This window comes from Coregonus lavaretus (genome assembly GCF_964263955.1).
Source record: "Coregonus lavaretus genome assembly, chromosome: 3".
Taxonomy (NCBI): Eukaryota; Metazoa; Chordata; class Actinopteri; order Salmoniformes; family Salmonidae; genus Coregonus; species Coregonus lavaretus.
In genome coordinates, this window is record NC_139990.1 from 67,411,538 (window position 1) to 67,434,422 (window position 22,885).

The window sequence follows — 22,885 nt, forward strand, 5'->3', positions numbered from 1 at the left end:
AGAACGACTTACAGTTAGTGAATACATATTATTATTATTTAATTTTTTAATACTGGCACCCCGTGGGAATCGAACCCACAACCCTGGCGTTGCAAACGCCATGCTCTATCAACTGAGCTACATCCCTGCCGGCCATTCCCTCCCCTACCCTGGACGACGCTGGGCCAATTGTGCGCCATGAGTCTCCCGGTCGCGGCCGGCGGCGACACAGCCTGGATTCGAACCAGGATCTCTAGTGGCACAGTTAGCACTGCGATGCAGTGCCTTAGACCACTGCGCCACTCAGGAGTACATCACAAAGCAATATAAAATATTACTACTACAATCGTGGTCTGACTATGGAAACCATAATTAGATTAGGCCTGGGCCTAATCATTTTACAACATCAAACCCAATCACCTTGTTATAGTCACCTTGAGTTGTCAGGAACTGGGAGTGGTCTAAAACTATGGCAAGTAGGCTAAATGGCTCCAGTGGACTCAAATCCCAGGTTTGTAATTTTATCTCAGTTTGCTCAAGGTTGGTTTTCTTGGTGAACATAAGGAGATATATGCCTTACAAATGAGTAGGCTATAATGAGAAACCTGGCCTACATAATCTGTTTATCTAAGCACTGCTTCTAGCATGAGTATTTAAAACTGAATTACAGGACACGACTCCAGTGTACGAAGAGTAAAAGATTTGCGCATTCGGCTCTGCAAACAAGCCTAGCACTGATATGGTTAGGTGGTCTTAGCACATAGCTGAGTAATGTGACAGTGAAGTCAGAAGATGCAACGGTTGCCTGATTTGTCACAGTGGCCTTCAGACCTAATATTTAATGACTGTGTGGAAGTCTGGGAGAGATAACAAGTAGGCCTATATCATTAACTGAAACACCACTCACTTTTCCTGCCAAAGTGTTATGACTTTCAAGGTTTTCCCATTATTTGCTTATATCGCTCTTTTTTTAACTTTTTCATCCCATCGACATAGTAAAAAAACTTAGGCTAGTTATGTGTTACCAGGGTATTCACATAGGTTGATTGTCCATATAAACTAATATCCGAATTGAATAGCGTTCATCGACGTCTTGGGGATACAGACCTACAATTATTGCAGTGAATATTGTGTTGGATAGCCTACGCTTTAGTCTTTGTCTCAGCCTTGGGCTTGACATTGGTTTTGGCTCTTATCTTTTGCAGTCTTCTCATCCCTGTGGCTCACTGTAATCTGTCACCGATAGCATACGGGAAGAAATAGATCCAGCTTAATCTGATGGATTAGGCCATATAGCCACTCCTTACCATACATACAAGGGAACCCCTGTGGGGGACACGCTGATGACTTCACATGTCAACATTTAGCAAGATTTGTCTTCACAGTTTAGTCATGCCTCAGTGACAATCTTCAGAGGGCAATAGGTTAATGCTCAGTTATCTTAAACATCAAAGAAGGTCTGTAAACCTCAGAGTTAGCCTTTAATCTACAAATGTTTAACTTTTTTCTTTTAGGGCTTTGATTAGAGTTCTATTTGACTTGCCTCTTCAGGCCGGATCTCATCAATTGGTTGCAGCATTGGAAGCGACGTGTGTGACAGTCGAAGTTGCAATGTGTCAACAGGGCTAGTATCACAGTCCTGCCAAAAATCATTATGAAAACAAACCTCTGGTGCAGAAATATGTGGAATGAGCATAAGAAGTGTAAAGGACACTATTACTGAACCAGTTCCTTCAGAAAGGACTTCCAGTAAGATGTGTGTTGCATAAGATCCCACTAGTGTTGCACAGTATACTGAAACTCAACTCAAGTACTGTTTTGATACTACAACAAACCCAGATTTGCTGATTTTAAGCCTATAAATGAGTTTGTGCCTTGACCATAGATTCCTATGCCTCTGCATAAAACAAAATGTATTTTATTTTATTTACTCAAACCACAGAGGGCTGTATGTTTGACACCCCTGTTCTAGAGAATGTGTCAGCTGTCTGCAATCTGGTTAGGAGCTTCAGGCACATCAACAGTGCCTCCAATGTTTAGGCCTAACCATTGGCTGAAATGTAAAACAAATGATCATTTTCTCAAAGGAGCTCAACCATATAGTGTAAAACAGTATGTCCTGACGGACAGGAGCCAAGTGAAAGGGCCTTTTTATAACTACATTTATTTCAGCTCTGCTTGCTACCTGTCCTCTCTTGGCTTTGTATTGTCTTAAGCCATTGGGTGTGACCTAGCTAGGAGGCCTAACACAGACCATTGTAGGTGAAAGAGCTCCTTGTCCAGGGGTAATTTAGCATTCCAGTCCTGAATTGACTGTTTGGTCTCTGGCTGTTAGCGGTTGCAGTCGTAATCACTTTAGTCCATCCAATTATTACGTCTGCCCCTTTCCTGCACGTTACATCTTATTTACTCGAATTGATCTGTAATGAAATTCCTCTGAAGACTGGAGTTTTTCCTTGAGATAAGTGCTTTGCTATGTCATTGCAACCGGTTGGAATAGCCTGGCAACAGGAACCTGCTGCTTTTATATTAATGTGTATATACCTGTTTTAGGGCTGTATAATTAATTCATAATAAATGAATTCACATCAAAATCACAATATTGACTTGTGTAATATCCATATCGCAAGTGATGCATATTGCATGCACGATTTTGAAATGTCCGTTTTTATAGTTTACTGTGTTTGTCGTCTCTTTCCCCGTCCTCTGTCGTGAACACCTTGCGGGATACAACTCAGTCCATGGGAGCCCACTGACAATAGCAGAGGGTCCCACCATTTGGCCATGGCCCGTAGGCCTGACGGACACCCGACGCTGCTAGCACTCAGCGTTGGAACGGCCGCATCAACAATAGCCCCACAGGAACGACTTCCATCACAGAAGCCATCATCCCCAATAGGCGTAGGCACTGGTGAAACGCACTGTGACCCAGCAAAAATTTGGCTGAGCAGAGCCGGATCCCGGACACCCTCCGTGGTGGATAGAAAAGTGCAATCGCGAGTAAGTCTAGCTCAAGTCCCAGAAACAGAATGCGCTGAGATGGCGTCAGACAGCTCGTTTTCTGGTTTCTTATGAATAGCTCAAGTCCCAGAAACATAATGCGCTGAGATGGCGTCAGACAGCTCTTTTTCTGGTTTCTTATGAAGCCTAGGGACTGAATACGGGACACTAGCATGGATGTGTGTAATACTGCTTGCCCCCTCGACTCCACCACCACCAGCCAATCGGCTGTAATAACCGGCGGCTCGTGAGCATTCTAAGTTTGTAGACTGAGGTGTTTGCTGAGGGCACGTAGGTCTAGAATGGGACGCAAAGTCCCATCCCTTTCCGGAACCAGGAAATACCATCTATACTAGCCGTTCTGTGTCTTCGACATAGGAAACACTCGGATTGCCTGCTTCTGGAGACTGGAGGATATTTCCCCCCTCTAAACGTACGCTGAGGCCTCGGGAACAGTCAACGTGATGACGCTGCAGAAGCATGGGGGACTCACAACAAATTGTAGCTTGTACCCTGACGTCACTGTTCGCATGATCCAGGGTGACACTGCGCATGCGCTCCATTGGATGGAACAGACATCAAGCCTCCCGTGAAGTGCATCTGAAAGGGGCATTTCCACCACTCTTGACAACCGTGTGTCTGAATGTGGGGAAGGGACGCTTTTCATCAAACTGACATGATTGACACCCGTAAACACTTGGGGTTGAAGAAAAACTGTGTTCATGTGTCAAGGTTTGCCTAAATACCGGCCCACTCTGGGTACAAGGGCTCCGGCAATCAGTGATGTACCCCGATTGGCAGTGCCACCTGGGGGTACTGTTGTCACAACAAGCCTCACTCGGTTTAGGCGGTAAGATGCGTTCCGGTAACCGGCTGCCACCCAGCGCTGGACTGCATGCAATAAAAAAATAGACCCAGGGAGGTTACTCTACCGACCAGTCATGGGTACTGGCGACAAAGCACCTTGTAACCTAGATTCGTAATTTAATCTAATTTCCAGGAATGAAAAGCGCCGAGCTGGAGAAAGACCGCTCATTTCGGGGACAACGAACACAATTGAATTTTGTGTCACTCATTGAGCATTTTTGGGATGCTCTGGATCGACATGTACGACAGCGTGCTCCAGTTCCCGCCAATATCCAGCAACTTTGCACAGCCATTGAAGAGGAGTGGGACAACATTCCACAGGCCACAATCAACAGCCTGATCAGCTCTATGCGAAGGAGCTGTCGCGCTGCATGAGGCAAATGGTGGTCACACCATATACTGACGGGTTTTCTGATCAGATGTGACCAGCACATGTGTATCTGTATTCCCAGTCATGAGAAATACATAGATTAGGGCCTAATTTATTTATTTCAATTGACTGAATTCTTTATATTAACTAACTCAGAAAAATCTTTGAAATTGTTGCATTTTGTGTTTATATATTTTTTTCAGTGTCAATAGACTCTAGGGGGTCAATTCATTGGGGCATGGTCACAAACCTGAACCCGGCTTGTCAGACTTCGTCGTTTCGGTCGTGTTAGCCATCTAATTTATTGCTATAGCCAGGCCAAGTAATTAGAAGAATAACGAATTGTTCGTGACTAGGAAACTGATGAGAACCATACAACCTCCAGGGGGTGAGCACGCTCTGCCACTAAGGGACAGTTTAGTTGGCACAACGTAAGACTGTCTGTCTCGTTTTCCAATTTGTTTGTTTTAGTAGTGTGAATCGTTCCTGTTCAAACTGAGGTGAAGAGCGGAATAATTGAAGGAATTAATCAGAGCCTCACGCTTATCACCTGTGGAAGGTGGGGCTTCCAGCAAGGCACAGATTTCATTTGGCCTTGTCAGGCGTGATTCTAGAGCCTTAAACCGAAGTCGCGAGAGCGTGACTCCCCATAGTATGTTGTACCAAAGTTGACTGACACAATAGACTGAAATAAACAACACATTGAGAAATGTCATGACATAGTGTGACAACATTAGACATCAGAAAATGCATTAAGGAGATGCGGCAGACCGAGTGCTGACAGCTCAGACCTTTCCAAACACACACAGTCACTGACACACATACAAACTTGGTATCCTGTTCCCTGTTGAATCTCTGGAATTTGACCGGTTGCTGCAGCCAGGTTATTTATGGATCGTGATTCAGAAGTTGGGAGTCTGGCAACCTAAAGTCCCTCCGGTTCAGATTCACTTCTCAGAGGAAATAGAAGGCACACAACTCTTAGGGACCAACACTATGTTTTGCAGGCTATGTATCATGGTTGGGGTAAATTCGCTTTTCAATGAGGAAAAATGTGTATAGGAATTTTGTTTATTTTCTGAATTTAAATGGAATTGACTCCAACCCTGCTATGTCTCTACTACTAATAACACCTTTGCGATGAGTAACTAGAGTTTGGGTTCTGCTTACATAAATTAATATTGTTGACAATATTGACAGTGTTGATTCTGAAATGACTAATCTCACGTCACTGAGGACCTTTTAATGTTCCCTTAACACGACAGTGTGGTGAAGAATGCTGAAGAAATGTGGCTTGGCCCCCTAAGACCCTCACAAACTTCTACAAATGCACCATTAAGAACATCTGTTGGGCTGTATCACCGCCTGGTATGGCAATTGCACCGTCCGCAACCGCAGGGCTCTTCAGAGGGTGGTGCGGTCAGTCCAACGCATCATCGGGGGCACACTGCCTGCCCTACAGGACCTCTACAGCACCCAGTGTCACAGGAAGGCCAAGAAGATCATCAAGGACCTCAAGAACTAGGAATGTGCATTTTGCTGCACTTGCCATAACACCTGCTAAATTGTGTACTTGACCAATAAAATGTGATTTAATGATTGTTGACAAGGATTTCTTAAACACTTGCATCGCAATTCTCTGCACTCTTGTTTGTCTTGCTGTGAGGAAATAATAGCCTGGAAGTTACTGAGGCATTCTGACAGCTCCTCAGAAGTAGTTTGGCAGAAATCACTGTTGTTATGGGTGTGGGTTTCCTAGGCAACCTTGTTCTAAGTAATCTATTCTATTGAGTGGGTGGAATAATTAGCATGTCAGAGAAGTACAATTGACCCTTTGCTAAGTCCCCTCCCAGAATTTTGGCCAACCAATCGCAGTGCTCCAATGGATAGAAACTGTCGTCGAGTCCAACACCGTCGGACAATCTCACGTTTAAATCGCATGAAAGCCAGTGAGTTTTCTTCAAATAATGAATTGTTTAAATGGCTTAATAATTGAACAGTGCATCAGGAGCACTTTCTACTGTGATTCCTGAAATGCAGAGCCTGTTGATGGAGGATTTTTCAAATCCAAAATTATACTTTTGTTACATTGCTTGTTAGCTCAGCTGGTTAACTAGCTCTGTCTCATTGACCACCAAACGTTGCTAATGCTAGCTAGCTAGTTAGCCACTTAATATAACTTTTCCCGAAATGTATGTTAGCTAGCTAAGTTATCAATGTTATGAATACAACTCCCATCTGCTGGCGACATCAGGATATGATTTGAGAGCACTAGTTGGCTCCAAAAGTGGTTATAGATGTGACTGCATGATGACAGTAGGCTAATGTCTATCTGTTTTAATTGCAACTTTAATTAAACAGCCAGCACTCTATCAAATCAGTCAGAGATTAATGCGTTTCTCAGATCTCGCTTAAACACAAGTCTCGGAGTAAGAATGGTACACGTCAAGCTCTCAAACGAGTGATGCTCAAATCTAGCCTGAGCCTTTTGTAGTGTCCTCCAAGCAGTCTGTGTTATCTTAACTCTTTTGTTCGCCCACATGGTGAAGATGCTTCCTCTAAATTGTGGAAGGGTGCCAGTCTTCTGACGAAGCCGGTTGAAAGAGAGTGCCCCAAGCACCACATATCTTTATGGGAAGGTAGGCCTCTTTGGGCCGTTCATCACTGGAATTCCTTGGACATTCCTCGGCGCTAGCACTGTAGTACTTTAAAACAGCAGCTGTGTTTGGCAGTTTTTCTGGACTCTATAGAGATGGTCTTGTTTAGCCTGTGAAAGAGTGTGTCCAACACTGAAAGTGTTGCCTTCCAGCTGACTGAGTTGATGAAAAACATCAGATGCCCTGTATACCCAGGAGTTTGCTGAGCGCGTTTAAGCTAGGCGAAGGCATCCTCTGCTCAGACATTCCCAATGTTCATTATTTTATAATTCACAGACTCTACTGTTTCCCACTGTAAATGCTTGCTCTTTTTCACACATCCCTCTCCTGACCCCTTATCCTTGAAAACCTCTGACAGCAATAAGTACCCTGACCATTATGGAACTGTGTGATCTGCTAATGATGACATGCTAATTAACTATGCTCAGTGTGAGTGTTGGAGAAGGGTAGTTTGCCTGCCTGCCTCTCATCTCCTTTCTCTGTCCCAGTGGGATCACACCCTGTGCTAGCCAGACCAGATGGTGCTGTCAATGTGCCACCCCTACCCTCGCTGAATGGCTGCCAACGTGCCATCCCACACTTTAAAATCAGGGATTTTTCTTCTAATGAATTTCTTGGGCAGGGTGCTTAAGCGTCCAAAAAGTAAAACATGAAAATAAAAGAATGTTTGGGCAATTTTTTGTGATGGAAAAACGCTTTCAGTGTAAACTTAAACTACTAAAACCAGATATAAAGGATGTAGAAACGATAATGGACCTACTATATCTGTTTTTCATTATATCATCTTTGTGAACTAAGAATGACCAAAATAAAAGCTAGACAGTCAGGGAGAAAGGAAAATACCCAAAACAATGAATTTAGCAGTATTGATTTTATGTTTGAGCAAAATAACACAGCATTGGCCATGGCAAAATGCATAGAATAGCAGAAAAATGTGCTTTAGAATGCAACATTTTCTCTCCGCTCCATGGAGAAATTTGTAGAAATGCAGGAAATTGACTTATAAATGCAGAAACTTCTCTACACAGCGTCTCTTAACGTTTTCTCTCAAATTCAGATACACCGATGGGCTGACCCTGCCACGCCCACCTAAGCTCATTTTGATCCAGAAAAAAACTTGAATAGAAGGGCTTTAATATTGCAGAGTCATGGTCTGTAAGGTGGGCCTTGACTGGCTGCAATGTAACTCGGTGGCACGATGTCATTTGGAAGGTGACATTACCTCATGCGGCAGCAGTGTAAATATACACTGTGTGGATACTGTGTCAGGGTTTCGTGTCAGACTACAGAAAGGCTTCAGGAGGAATGGGATTTGAAGGGTCACATAGTGTCTGATGCAGTCCATTGACTGACTGGCTAGCCTATCAGAACTAGTCTTTGAACAATTTCCCCCTTTAAAACATTTGTCAGGCAGTTTCCACATAAGGCTTGAAAAGGCATTCATTTAGCAGAGTCTCCCAGGCCCAGTTTTTCAAAGGTTATCTGATCGGATTTCGTCAATCAGATAGGATTAAATGTTAGAATTGGGTTTTTCAAAACCGGATAAGGTTATCCAATCTGACCTTTTTAATCAGGAGGTTTGAATGTTGTTTTTGCGTTTTTCAAAACTCAAAGGTAGTGATTAGGATACACGCTTAGAAAAAAGGGTTCCAAAAGGGTTCTTTGGCTGTACCCATAGGAGAACCCTTTTTGGTTGCAGGGAGAACTCTATGTGGAAAGGGTCCTACCTGGAACCAAAAAGGGTTATTCAAAGGGTTCTCCTATGGGGACAGCCGAGGAACCATTTTAGGATCTAGAAAGCACTTATTTTCCCTAAGAGTGTAGTTTTGATGCTGAAAATCTGGATTATCTCGATCCCACAGGAAGGGTGGATTCACGGTAGATTTAGAAAGGTGAAAGGCCCTACAACCAAGAAAATTAAATGTAACAAAGGTTTAAAAAACATTCTTACATTTGAAAACCAAAGGTTCATTATGTTAAATTGACTGCAGTATATAGTGCCTTCATAAAGTATTCACACCTCTTGACTTTTTCCCCAAAAAAATTCATTCTGATTTAAGATTCAAAGTATTGAAACACTGGGCCCAGGGACTAGGGTAGCCTATCTGAGCCTGCTTTAATTATGTTGCCTTGAGCCATGGCAGCTAATTGCGATAGTTTACTTGAAATGACTCACAAAGAAATGGGATTATGAAATAAACCATCAGAGAAATGACTGTTGGCACATCCTGTATCATTTTCTGTTTACATTTAGGCTTAGTTAACAAGTTGAAGTGTGTTTTGTATGGTGTTAATTCTATACAAGAGCAAGGTAATGTTCATTATGAAGTCTTTACTTCAGCATCACTCTGTAGCATGCAAACAGTTCCATTCAGTGCATAGTATAGTCTAGTATAGTCCCCTGAGTGGCGCAGTGGTCTAAGGCGCTGCATCGCAGTGCTAACTGTGCCACTAGAGATCCTGGTTCGAATCCAGGCTCTGTCGCAGCCGGCCGCGACCGGGAGACTCATGGGCGGCGCACAATTGGCCCAGCGTCGTCCAGGGTAGGGTAGGGGAGGGAATGGCTGGCAGGGATGTAGCTCAGTTGATAGAACATGGCGTTTGCAACGCCAGGGTTGTGGGTTCGATTCCCACGGGGGGCCAGTATAAAAAAAAAATGTATTCACTAACTGTAAGTCGCTCTGGATAAGAGCGTCTGCTAAATGACTAAAATGTAAATGTAAATGTAGTAGGTAATGTCTAACTTGGCTCACTAGTACTACAGTGAGGGAAAAAAGTATTTGATCCCCTGCTGATTTTGTACGTTTGCCCACTGACAAAGAAATGATCCGTCTAAGATTTTAATGGTAGGTTTATTTGAACAGTGAGAGACAGAATAACAACAACAAAATCCAGAAAAACGCATGTCAAAAATGTTATACATTAATTTGCATTTTAATGAGGGAAATAAGTATTTGACCCCCTCTCAATCAGAAATATTTCTGGCTCCCAGGTGTCTTTTATACAGGTAACAAGCTGAGATTAGGAGCACACTCTTAAAGGGAGTGCTCCTAATCTAAGTTTGTTACCTGTATAAAAGACACCTGTCCACAGAAGCAATCAATCAATCAGATTCCACTCTCCACCATGGACAAGACTAAAGAGCTCTCCAATGATGTCAGGGACAAGATTGTAGACCTACACAAGGCTGGAATGGGCTACAAGACCATCGCCAAGCAGCTTGGTGAGAAGGTGACAACAGTTGGTGCAATTATTCGCAAATGGAAGAAACACAAAAGAACTGTCAATCTCCCTCGGCCTGGGGCTCCATGCAAGATCTCACCTCGTGGAGTTGCTATGATCACGAGAACGGTGAGGAATCAGCCCAGAACTACACGGGAGGATCTTGTCAATGATCTCAAGGCAGCTGGGATCATAGTCACCAAGAAAACAATTGGTAACACACTACGCCGTGAAGGACTGAAATCCTGCAGCGCCCGCAAGGTCCCCCTGCTCAAGAAAGCACATATACAGGCCCGTCTGAAGTTTGCCAATTAACATCTGAATGATTCAGAAGAGAACTGGGTGAAAGTGTTGTGGTCAGATGAGACCAAAATCGAGCTCTTTGGCATCAACTCAACTCGCCGTGTTTGGAGGAGGAGGAATGATGCCTATGACCCCAAGAACACCATCCCCACCGTCAAACATGGAGGTGGAAACATTATGCTTTGTGGGTGTTTTTCTGCTAAGGGGACAGGACAACTTCACCGCATCAAAGGGACGATGGACGGGGCCATGTACCGTCAAATCTTGGGTGAGAACCTCCTTCCCTCAGCCAGGGCATTGAAAATGGGTTGTGGATGGGTATTCCAGCATGACAATGACCCAAAACACACGGCCAAGGCAACAAAGGAGTGGCTCAAGAAGAAGCACATTAAGGTCCTGGAGTGGCCTAGCCAGTCTCCAGACCTTAATCCCATAGAAAATCTGTGGAGGGAGCTGAAGGTTCGAGTTGCCAAACGTCAGCCTCGAAACCTTAATGACTTGGAGAAGATCTGCAAAGAGGAGTGGGACAAAATCCCTCCTGAGATGTGTGCAAACCTGGTGGCCAACTACAAGAAACGTCTGACCTCTGATTGCCAACAAGGGTTTTGCCACCAAGTACTAAGTCATGTTTTGCAGAGGGGTCAAATACTTATTTCCCTCATTTAAAATGCAAATCAATTTATAACATTTTTGACATGCGTTTTTCTGGATTTTTTTGTTGTTATTCTGTCTCTCACTGTTCAAATAAACCTACCATTAAAATTATAGACTGATAATTTCTTTGTCAGTAGGCAAACATACAAAATCAGCAGGGGATCAAATACTTTTTTCCCTCACTGTAAATAGTATCACACTCAGATACACATAACAGCAGCGCCATCTGTTGGCGTGGCGACATCTTGTAACATCTTCCTTTACCCAACAAATGAAGATAACTCCTCCTCGACTCATAAACAGGAGAACTGGACATGAGTCGCTGTACCGGAGAACTGTTAACTCCCTCTGTTGGAGCTTTATGACATTCACTGTTGATCCTGTGTCTAGTTCACATTTCATTGAATGGCTGGGGTCATATGTCCTTTCCCATCACGGTTAGCAGACTTGCTATAAAGACTTTTGCTTCCTTTTTGTCCATACCGGTAGCTATCTCATAGTTTTCCCATTTGTGCTTGAAAAAATGTCCAGTTGTTGTATGTGTCGCCCTTCATGTCCATAGGCTCTGGTACTGGAATTACCAGGTAAGCCATTGTCGTTATTCCAATTTTTTGTAGCTGGTTAGCTAGTTGGCACGTCCCTTCCTACTGTGCATTTATCCGTGTGTCGTTTTGATATTTTGATTCCTCAAGGATATACCTATTTGGTTCTGACTTCTGACACCATGTTTTGTATGGTGTTTATTCTATACAAGAGCAAGGTAATGTTGATTTATAAAGTATTTACTTCAGCATCACTCTGTAGCATGCATACATGCATGTGTAACTTGGCTCACTAGTGCTATATAGTATCACACTCAGATACACATAACAGCAGCGCCATCTGTTGGCTTGGTGACATCTCGTAGCAAAGTGAACCTTTTTTCAGTCAAGTTTTCCTCTGTGATGATGTCATATGATCACTATGGGAATGGATGTGGCCGATTGTCTGTGTGTGGTTTCTCTATTAATGGAGTCACAAGATTCATATTGTGAGGAATTTGTTTTGCATAACCATTTCCACTTTTGAGGAAATGCATGTGATTACTGTGGGTGTGTGGTATGTGACATTGCTAAGATGCAGCAGACCCTTCTCGCGTTCTGTTCCTGGTTCTTTGGCCCTTTATTTGTTGTGACTTCCTGTTTTTATGTTCAGGGTTGTTTTGACTTGCAGATTCTGGCCATCTATCAAGTTTGTTTCTTCTGTGCATTCTCACCCACCAGTCATATCTACGAGGCCTAGACATGTTCTGGTCTGTTGAAATGGCATGTTAAATTAGCTCTGAAAAATATCAAAATAATGTGATTCTGTTCCACTTATAAACTAAGCCTATTCTGAATACTGATTACTTTTTTCAGAGGTAATTAAGACTAGTTGATACATTTCATCCATTTGAATTTGGCAGTATCTGGACCTTACTACGCACTATGAATGTGGTGGCTCACTTAGAAATTGAATATGCTTTTGGTGGTGCATTTAACTCAAACTGGTTCAGTGAGTCACTGGTGATTTGTTTTATGGTTCTTATCGTCAATGAAGTTTCAGGTGACTGGTACATTCGAGATGCCGCCTAGAAAGTGGTAACAATGAGAACAATTAATCTAATCCCTCCCTCCCTCCCTTCCTCCCTCAGGGTTCCACCTGATTCCGCGGCTGTCCAGCATCGTGCCCGAGTCCTGTCTGCTCATTGTGGTGGGCCTCCTGGTCGGGGGCCTCATTAAGCTGGCGGGCGAGGAGGTACCCCCCGTGCTGGACTCCAAACTCTTCTTCCTGTGCCTCCTCCCCCCGATCATCCTGGATGCGGGCTACTTCCTGCCAATCCGGCCCTTCATGGAGAACATCGGCACCATCCTGATGTTCGCCGTGGTTGGCACCCTGTGGAATGCCTTCTTCGTAGGGGGTCTCCTCTACGCCGTGTGCCAGATCGAGGGCACCAACCTGAGCCATGTGGAGCTGCTGCCCTGCCTGCTGTTCGGGAGCATCATCTCGGCCGTGGACCCGGTGGCCGTGCTGGCTGTGTTTGAGGAGATCCACATCAACGAGCTGCTGCACATTCTGGTGTTCGGAGAGTCGCTGCTCAATGATGCCGTCACTGTGGTGAGTGAGTGGTCGGTGGGGTGGTAAGCGGTGTTATGCAGGGAAATACAGTACAATGCAATTCTAGACAGTCAATCAATGAATGAATTACAGTACATTCACGTCAGGGTCACCCCCCAAATAAGATAAGGCCATGCACTACAGTACTATACAGTACTATACAGCACTATGTTATGCACTGCAATATAATAAAACAAAACTATATTTTCAGAAGTAGGCTACATTCATCCTCCATATAAAGATGACTCAGTTTTTAGTTGGCCTGTGATTGTGTTCTTATTTCTGTGGACAGGATATTGATTTGGACTGGCACAAGAAATCAGAATAGCTTAATTCCAAATTGGCCCATCTTGCCAGATTCAATTAGGCCTAGTCTTTTAGGAAAATCCCACCATATTTATGTCACTGGATATTGAATTCATACCTTCTAGCTGACGTCACATTTGACTCCTCACAAGTGATTGGTTGGTTAGGTTTTGGAAATGTGTGACCTTCTACAAAAGATGACCCAGTTTAGTGGGCCCCCAGTGCCTTCTCACCACTTCCTTCTCTTTCCTCTGTTGAAACAGTTGTGGGATGGACCATCTCTCTCTTATGGGTTGGTCATTGAAAATATAAAGTAGAAAAAACATTTGGAGTATTTTCTTTTCCTGTTTGCGTCCTGAGGCACAGTGGTTCCTGTTGCTATATTTATGTTCTACTGATTATACCCACACACTGGCTGTCTTGTTTGCTCCATAGTGTTTGATAGGACTAGTTCACTTAAAATAGCCTTGGAGTCATGAGACTTAAATCAATGACAGTTCAGCCGAACCATTTTAATATTGTGGGCCAGACAGGCGAAGTGTGCAGAAATGCAAGCACCTGTGAAATTGTGATTTGTCCAAATGATCAGTGACTAAATCAGGGCCCCGGAACAAAGTTCCTTGTTAGTTGTCGCATCTCACAGTCTGACAGACGCTATGATACCATTTATGTTACGTGTTTCTGTCCACGAGAGATTGAGAACATTTATCTTTTCTGTAGTGACTATACCAAAACGTTAGACCATATAATATCGCTGGTTTATATGCTACTCAGTAGACCCTTTTATCCACAGTACAGGGGAAGTGTGCATTTTATTGTGGCCCCAGCGGGTATCAAACCCATGACCCTGGCAGGCTAGCACCATGCTTTTACCAACGGAATCCAAACAGGTTGTTTATTTTCAATTGTAGGCTCTAAAGTGTCAAACCCCCTCCAATCTCTCTAGGTCTTATACCATCTGTTTGAGGAGTACTCTGGCGCAGGTGAGGTAACGCCAATGGACGTGGTCCTTGGGGTCATCTGCTTCCTGATTGTATCGCTGGGCGGCATCGCCGTTGGCGCCATCTACGGTATCCTGGCGGCCTTCACCTCCCGGTTCACCTCGCACACCCGCGTCATCGAGCCCCTCTTCGTGTTCGTCTACAGCTACATGGCCTACCTGTCGGCTGAGATGTTCCACCTGTCTGGAATTATGGCGTAAGTAGGGGGTGGGGGGTACGCACACGCTCACAGACAGACAGACAGACAGACGCGTGCGCACACTCACACACAATCTTCCTAGTGGCCAAGGTTTTTTGAGTTTCTCTCTGTCATGAATCCTAGACATTGTTGACAATAAAAAACTGTTTCTGTGAGAGTAATTGTTAGGCTAAGTGGAGGTTTAGTGTTTCTAATGCATTGACAGAGTGGCTGTGATACATGATCCTCTGTCAGGCTGGTCCAGCAACACCATTGATTCTATGTTTAGCTAAAGGAAAAGTATGACTATGTCTAATTCCTGCATTATCTTCTACATTTCCTTGGGAAAAGATCTCACTCATAAGTGTACGCTGAATTAGATTCATAGCTTCTTGGCAATATTGATGATTAAATGGTCAAATAAATACAATGTAACCGGGTCTGACCCAGCCAAGGAGATCCATATGAATTATATCACAGCGGCAATAACTCACCTACATGTCATGACAGGCCATCTGATGTACAACCCAGAGCAGGGATACAACGCTCAATTTACATCCCCCTGTCATGCCTCTGGCCCTAGCAAAGTACTCCTGTGATACATATCACAGGGTGGCAGGTAGCTTAGTGGGTAAGAGCATTGTGCCAGTAACCAAAAGGTCGCTGGTTCTAATCCCCGAGCCGACTAGGTGAAAAATCTGTCGACAAGAGCGTCTGCTAAATGACAAAAATGTAAATATTATTCTCGTCTCCCTTCCTCTCCTCTCCTCCGCTTTCGTCTCCTCTTTTTATAAAAGGTGGCGAGTTATGAAATATGCATCATAAACATAGGTGCTGTTGATGAATTAAGTTTCCTGTTGACAGGAGCAATGGTAGGACTGTAGGACAGTCTGTTCCGAGGCTTATTGTGTGCTCCGTCCGTGCCGTCCATCGTAAAGATGATTTTAGATTAGTATATAGTGCTTTTTGTCCAGTGCTTGTATATGGGCCTATATATACAATGGGAAAAGGCTCACCTCTCCCCAAGCCTTTTATCTTTTATTGTTTTTTATATTAGCTGAACGCCAGAGATCTCGCCCCCGGAGTGAAATTGGACGGAATGATGGACAACTGCAGTGTGTTATCTAAGGGAATGACGTAGCAAGCAGCCCTTACAGTCACTGAGGAGGGTTGCCTCACGCTAGACACTAGGAATAGAGAGGTGTTGCCATGCTGTACAGGGGAGGGGATGTGGACATCTTAACTCGGATTCCGTAAGTCCAATCACAGTGAGTCATTGGTTCTCTCGTGGAACAAGCTGAGGAAATGGAGCCCTTGTTTCATAAGCTCTTACAACACAGTTTCCAAAACAAACTGTATCCTTGTTGCTATGGCTCTACTGTCCTTGAAGGACTTGTTCTCTTAGCATGGAAATACATATACTGTATTGTTTTTAAACCAGTTTAATTGACTGCTTTCTATGACATGTCAATGAAGTACTAGGCTATAACTTAGTCATTAGCTTTAACTTGAATGTAATGTAGCCTATATTTACACTGTAGGTAGTTGGATTCATGTAGGAACCTGGGGCGTAATTATTAAAGTGCGTGCGCACAAAAAATACTAAACCTTTTGTGCGCCAGTTTTCCCGCAAAGGTTGATGGGAAAGTGTGCGTAAATGTAGTTAATTTTTTTTGTGGATGAAATGGAAGTGTTTGATGCACAGGAATTATAATAATGTTAGGCTAATAACATTGAAAACGTAGGCCTAATGATAAAACGGATTCATTTGCCGTTGGTAAGGAGATCACATAGCAGCGTGTAGTCTTAACGGTTTCTTTTTACCTTTATTATATAGGCCTAAATCATAATCCTATTGCAGGACATGTCTCTCCTTCTCCTTTTCTGACCTGACTGGTTTATTCCCGTTACACAACAAATAGTAGACTACCATTTACCAACTGCTCATTCAATAGTCAAGCGTGTTCGAAAGTAAATAGACCGGTAGCCTATTTAACATATTTGACAGGATGTGTAGGCTACAGTGCTGTGCGATAGGAGCGCGACATCAAAGCCTATATAATCTGAGCCTATACCAAGGCAGGAGATAGAAACACAATCATGTATTGATAAACAATATATTGAACAACAATTCATCTTTTGCATACAAGTGTAGGCTATAGCATTTAGGCTACTTTTTAAGTAGTTTGAAAGGACAATCAATCTTGGAGAATGTGTGGCCAGTGTTTGGCACTCGCTATAGGCGGTATGCATTTTTTGTTTGAAAAAGTCACTGCAAAAGATTCAAACATTCTGCCCACACTTCTACAGAAATGTGATCAAATTTGCCCTTGCGCTTTCTTTTAGAAACGATCATGGCCCAGTTCCAACATTTCCAAATCATACAGCAAATTATGGTGTTTTTGTTACCATAAAAGGTGGGGTTGTAGGGCTCGTTCACGAGCGCACAAATATAATATGGCTCTGATTGATCAATAATAACGTGTATATATGTTGCCCCTGGTATATTTATGGTAAGTATTCTATTTACCAATAGATGGCAGGATTAAGTTACAATTCAATTCTAAAACGTACTTACATGTCTGGAGTGTTCGATCTAAGATACTACAATTCAGAATAGACATTAAATGATGGAACATTGTCAGACAAGAAAAAGTTTTATTTCTCAGAGAACTCATTTATAATCACCCCATGTCTCGCTCTCAATCCAGGCTGATTGCGTGCGGCGCGGTGATGCGGCCCTACGTGGAGGCCAACGTATCCCATAAGTCCCACACCACCATCAAGTACTTCCTGAAGATGTGGAGCAGCGTGAGTGAGACGCTCATCTTCATCTTCCTGGGCGTGGCCACGGTGGCCGGGCCGCATGCCTGGAACTGGACCTTCGTCTCCGTCACCGTCATCCTCTGTCTGGTGTCACGTGTCATCGGTGAGTCAGACATGGATACCTTCTTCACAGTACTGAACAAGTCTCTACATCATATGACTCCAAAAGATAGTGAGAGAAATTACATGACAGACCCAACTTTCTCATAGTTTGTCATCATTTGGTCAAGTTGTTTCAGTAGATGATGTGATACAGATTTTTTTAGGGATAGTTATTCTTGAAGCCAGACTGAAATACCAGTCACTACATTTCAGTTAGGTAATGAGGCAACTGTTAGAGGAAGTGCCCCTTGTGATTTCCACATGGTCCTCACATCGAGGAAGCCCAGATCTCAACAGACTCGTCAGATACACGTCCCTAAAAAAGGAGGCATAAATATTTTAAGTATTATGTCATTTCCGCAGTTATAGATAGACCCAAAGCAGACCTCCATCTGACTTTGGTTGCTAGTTTGAAACCTAGTGACTTGACATTGCACTTTATCACCATTGACCATTCTCTATTCTCACCAAACATCCTATAGTTTCTGCTAGTTTCACAATCTGTGTGCTCTCTGTCTCTCTCTCTCTCAAGCTTTTGATCAATTTGGAAAGTGGATGCTTAAACTTTCTTAGGTTGTAAAGAGGCTGGTATTGGCTGTGTGTCAGGCGGGAGCAGACATGGACTCAATCAGGTTGATTCTCTTCTGCGCTCTCTCTCTCTCTCTCCCAGGCGTGGTGGGCCTTACCTTTATCATCAACAAGTTCCGCATCGTCAAGCTGACCACCAAGGACCAGTTCATTGTGGCCTACGGTGGCCTACGAGGGGCGATCGCCTTCTCCCTGGGCTACCTGTTAGACGAGGACCACTTCCCCATGAGGACCATGTTCCTCACCGCCATCATCACCGAAATCTTCTTCACAGTGTTTGTACAGGTGGGTACTGGGCCAGTCCTCTAGCCTGGTCCCAGATCTGATTCGTGCCGTCTCGTCACACCAATGACCACAGGGGTCACGCCAATGACCACTGTGGTCCTCTGTAGCTCAGCTGGTAGAGCACGGCGCTTGTAACGCCAAGGTAGTGGGTTCGATCCCCGGGACCACCCATACACAAAAATGTATGCACGCATGACTGTAAGTCGCTTTGGATAAAAGCGTCTGCTAAATGGCATATTATTATTATTATTATGATCACGCCAGCCATAGTAGTCACGCCAATGACCATAGGAGTTGGCAAGACGGCACAAAAACATCTGGTACCTGGCTAGCAACCCTCTACTTCTGTTTATGTCTTCAGATTTATAATTAAATCGAAAGCACTCTTCAAATTAAGTTAAAAAGACTATCAAATTAAATTTGTCACTGAGTGAACACTAAGGACAGCATTTTTATTTATTCCGAATTTAGTAGGAAGTTGACTATATTACAGAGTGCTTTTGTGTCAAAATAGATTGCTTTGCTGCTCAATTGTGCTGTTGCTCTCTTGTCCTTAGTATATTTTAAGGCCTAAAGTGGTCAGTGGTTTTCATGGTTTGTTTGAGCCCAATGCTATGCTGGTGTGACAAAATGTCACTGCAGCTACTACTTTGAAGCACACACGGTCCGTTTTGAAGCTTCTTGCGTCAAATATTCCCCAGTCCTGCTGAGCAAACTCGTCTTACAGTGAAACTGTTGATGCATGTTGACGTTCTAGGACACGCGTCATCTGGCAGAGTATCCCCAAAATGGCAGCTACTAAAAGAAAGCCTTCTATAAGCCTTTTATGAAATGAATGTCTTCAGGAAATGACTCCTTCATTTTTTTAACTCAGTGCTGGCAGTCTGGGATGTTCTTAGCTATAGACTAGGTGGGGGTTTCACCTACAGTGGTGCGACTGCTGCAGTAGGAATGTGTGTGTGGTATTAGCCTTTTAGAATGTGTAAGTGCATGCATGTGTGTGTGTTTGAATTGTGTGTGTGCGCTATCGTCCATAAGTGTTTATATGCATGTGTTTTGATTGGGAGTGTGTGCGTGGTACTGACAGGGGTGTTATTTAAGGGCCAGAATATGTTGTTATCTACTTCGGGTGTAATAGTTAACCAGATAGACTTAATCTCCTTATGAGAGAGAATGATACGCTAAAGCCTACGGACACACGGACACACGGACAGACAGACACACTGGAACAGGATAAAAGAATATGCCAAGTTGTATATTAACCAGCACTGATCAAACCTTTTCCCAGCACGACTCAGCCATAGATGGAACGGCCTTATGCACGGACCACCAACCACCTGCGCATAACTTCATTTAAATGCAAATGTTGCTTGACTGCTACATACACAAAATGGATACAGAATACAGTAGCTTTGAAAATAAATGATATGAAAGTCACCCCTCATCCGAGGTATTCCTTTTGATTTGTGTGTGTTTTATGGAAGGACATTGGATGTATTTTATTTCCACCTGAGTTGCTGCTTCTAGTCAAGAGTAAAGGTTTTTAGCAACTCCTCACACACCATAAGAGAAAAAAGGGTCGGGGGGAGGGGCCTGACGTGTGTGTGTGTGTGTGTGTGTGTGTGCGGCATGTTTTAGTTTGGGTAAGGCCTAGTCAATATGCGTTAGTTTACAAATCACCTCATAGTGTGAATGTGTGCATCTGTCCATAGCCAGTGCTTCTCTGTGCAGTAAGTAAACACCATGCACACGAATGAAAGGTGTTGTAATGGACATTACAGGCTTCTCTTGGGTCGCTGATGTCGTGTAGTATTTAAAGATGGACATTTATCATTTGTTCTTCAGGATCTCAAATGTTACCTTAGTAACCTCTCCCTTCTCTCTCTCTCTTCACCTCCCCCTCTCAGGGCATGACTATCAAACCCCTGGTGGACCTGTTAGCCGTGAAGAAGAAGCAGGAGGCCAAGCGCTCCATCAATGAGGAGATCCACACCCAGGTAACCTTTAACCCCATCAACCCCCTCACTTCCTGGCCCCTCCTACTCTTCCCCTCCTCTGTAGCCAGACCACCCATCAGACAAGTCAGTTAATTTCCTTATGTTTCTCCTGGGATATACGAGCTCTGGGCCCGTATTCATAAAGCGTCTCATAGTAAGAGTGCTGATATTGTATGATCTAAATGGCAAAACTGATCCTAGATTTGCACTGCTACTCTGAAACACTTTATAAATACAGGCCCTGGTCATGTTATGACATTTGCAGCACAAGAACAAGAAACGCACTGAAGCTACACTGCAAGGCTGATCTTGTTCACTCTAATTATCTAACCAGCTTGCCCTTTAAAATGGGCTATTGCATTAGTGGCTGTGGTTCAATTAGTGATTTGGTTATTTCCACCTGAGGGATGTCCATTTGACTTTCAAATTCAGTGTCTGTCCAGATGTACAGTACTGTCATTACATGTTGAGTGCCAAACATTGCTCTGCGCTTCCCCCCTACTGGCCATTTTAATAGAATGATCTTCTGCTAATGAATTTTGTCTTGCTGACATTGCCTTGCTGGGGGTTTAATAATGGAAAGCCAATGGAAAGCTGTATTCCCCTGCTTCCTCTTAACACAGACTAATTAAGCTTCATACATTTCTCCATGGCTCCCAATGGACCGTCCTCATTCTCCACTGCCTCCACTGACACATCGATCCGGGTTGCCAGATTGGCGAGTAATATCCACCTGCTTAGGCCTGGCTTCCTCTGGTGCTACTGATCATTCTCTCTCTCTGCCCTTGAGTGACCACTGAGCAGAATGGCACACCGTCTCTCAGTAGCTCCTGTTGCTAATAATAGCCACAGAATAGTGGCGTGACACGTACTTTACACACAATGTCTCTCTGCGGGGCTCTGTTGGCTCTCTGGTGCACAGAGGAGCGATGAGTCACCGGCGCTCTAGGCTAGAGGGCCCAGTCACCAGCTTTATCGTTTCTTCTCCACTGTAAATGGCAGTGATTCAAGTAAACAGAGCTGTAGTAGGACTCCTGGAGTGCACCAGGAGTGGATAAAGGTGTTTAAGAGCCTAGTGGGTTTTAGGATTTTAGAGTCCCTCAGGGTTTTAATGTCGGGACCATTGTGTTTGTGGTCTCACAGATTGGTCAGTAGGTTGTTTGATGAATGGATATTTGAAGCTCTTGACTAATTGGCACCTGGGGCTGACTTTGACATACTGTGTGTCACCTTGCTTGAGGCTTTCATTATAAAGTACCATTTATTGTGACAAATGTAAAGTTTTCTTCTACCAGAGATAGAACTGATGCAGAAACTACTGTAAATAAAAAATCCCTTCACTGCCTGAAAATATTGCTATGCAATAAATTCAGTGGCACGACCAAACTGCTTGTTCCCATAGCAACTCTGCAAACTGTCCCTGTGCAGAACTGTCACAGCAGTTGCCATAATCAAAGTACAGGAACAAAATTGACCACCGACTGAACATAATCTGTCAGTGCCTATTTCTCTGCTTCAATCTGTGAATGTGATGGACATCATCTAGGCCTAATGCTCTCTCTATTGGCCAGATTCTGGGAGAATCTCCGTGGAGAAAAGGCTACTTAAGGGATCATCCAAAAATGACAAAATGGTGGCCTGTATGACGTGAAAATATACTTTACTGGACTATTTTACATGTAATAGAAACAAAAAAAGGAGGAACAGATTAGGCTTGGTTACACTTTTACTTCCCATTGTAAAAGCATTTCAAATATCTGTTCCTCTTGTTGGTTAGCGTAGATACAATATTTAAACATTGTTTTCTCCCCCTAGTTCCTGGACCATCTGCTGACTGGCATCGAGGACATCTGTGGACACTACGGCCATCACCACTGGAAAGACAAGTACGTAGCAGAGGCGGGGCTAAAATGGTCATGATGACAAGTGCTGTATATTTTTGTTCACTGTATAAAAACATTTGAATACCTCTTATTCAAGTTTTACGATCATTAAGGCAACAACTTTCTAGTACCCAGTCCAGTAATCTGTTTGTTAGTTGTCCTGTGTTGTCTATAGTTGTTTATTGTCTATTTCCTTCTGTTTGAATTGTGTTCCAAGTTAGAACTTTTAGCCTTAGCATCTTTGTTAACACGGTTAACTCAAACGTGGTGGTGAAGCTGTGATCCCTCAGGCATTGTTAGTAACAGCTAGCGCCTTAAGTTGATTATCTTTCAGAACAGATGTTTTTCCTACAATGAAATCTTATTGAATCCAATAATGTAATGGTAATCATAAAGCATTGCCATTCATAACCAAGTGAACCTGAATCATTTTGTAAGTTTTCTTTCCCTATGCAGTATTTACCCACAACAGTATTGCGTTTGAACAGCCTTGGGCGTTATATGTGGCAGTTATCCTCTGAAGATAACCAT

The 22,885-nt window shown here is 43.5% G+C and overlaps 1 protein-coding gene across 1 annotated transcript in view; it reads left to right on the top strand.

The window, feature by feature from the left end:
* The window catches only part of LOC311127072 (Na(+)/H(+) exchanger beta-like), a 34,234-nt gene that overhangs the window by 5,654 nt on the left and 5,695 nt on the right, over window positions 1-22,885 (top strand). The window contains exons 2-7 of the mRNA XM_084158821.1: window positions 12,725-13,188; window positions 14,441-14,691; window positions 17,385-17,602; window positions 18,272-18,474; window positions 20,382-20,471; window positions 22,287-22,357. Coding sequence (XP_084014947.1) covers window positions 12,725-13,188; window positions 14,441-14,691; window positions 17,385-17,602; window positions 18,272-18,474; window positions 20,382-20,471; window positions 22,287-22,357 — 1,297 coding nt within the window. The remainder of the gene's footprint in view (window positions 1-12,724; window positions 13,189-14,440; window positions 14,692-17,384; window positions 17,603-18,271; window positions 18,475-20,381; window positions 20,472-22,286; window positions 22,358-22,885) is intronic.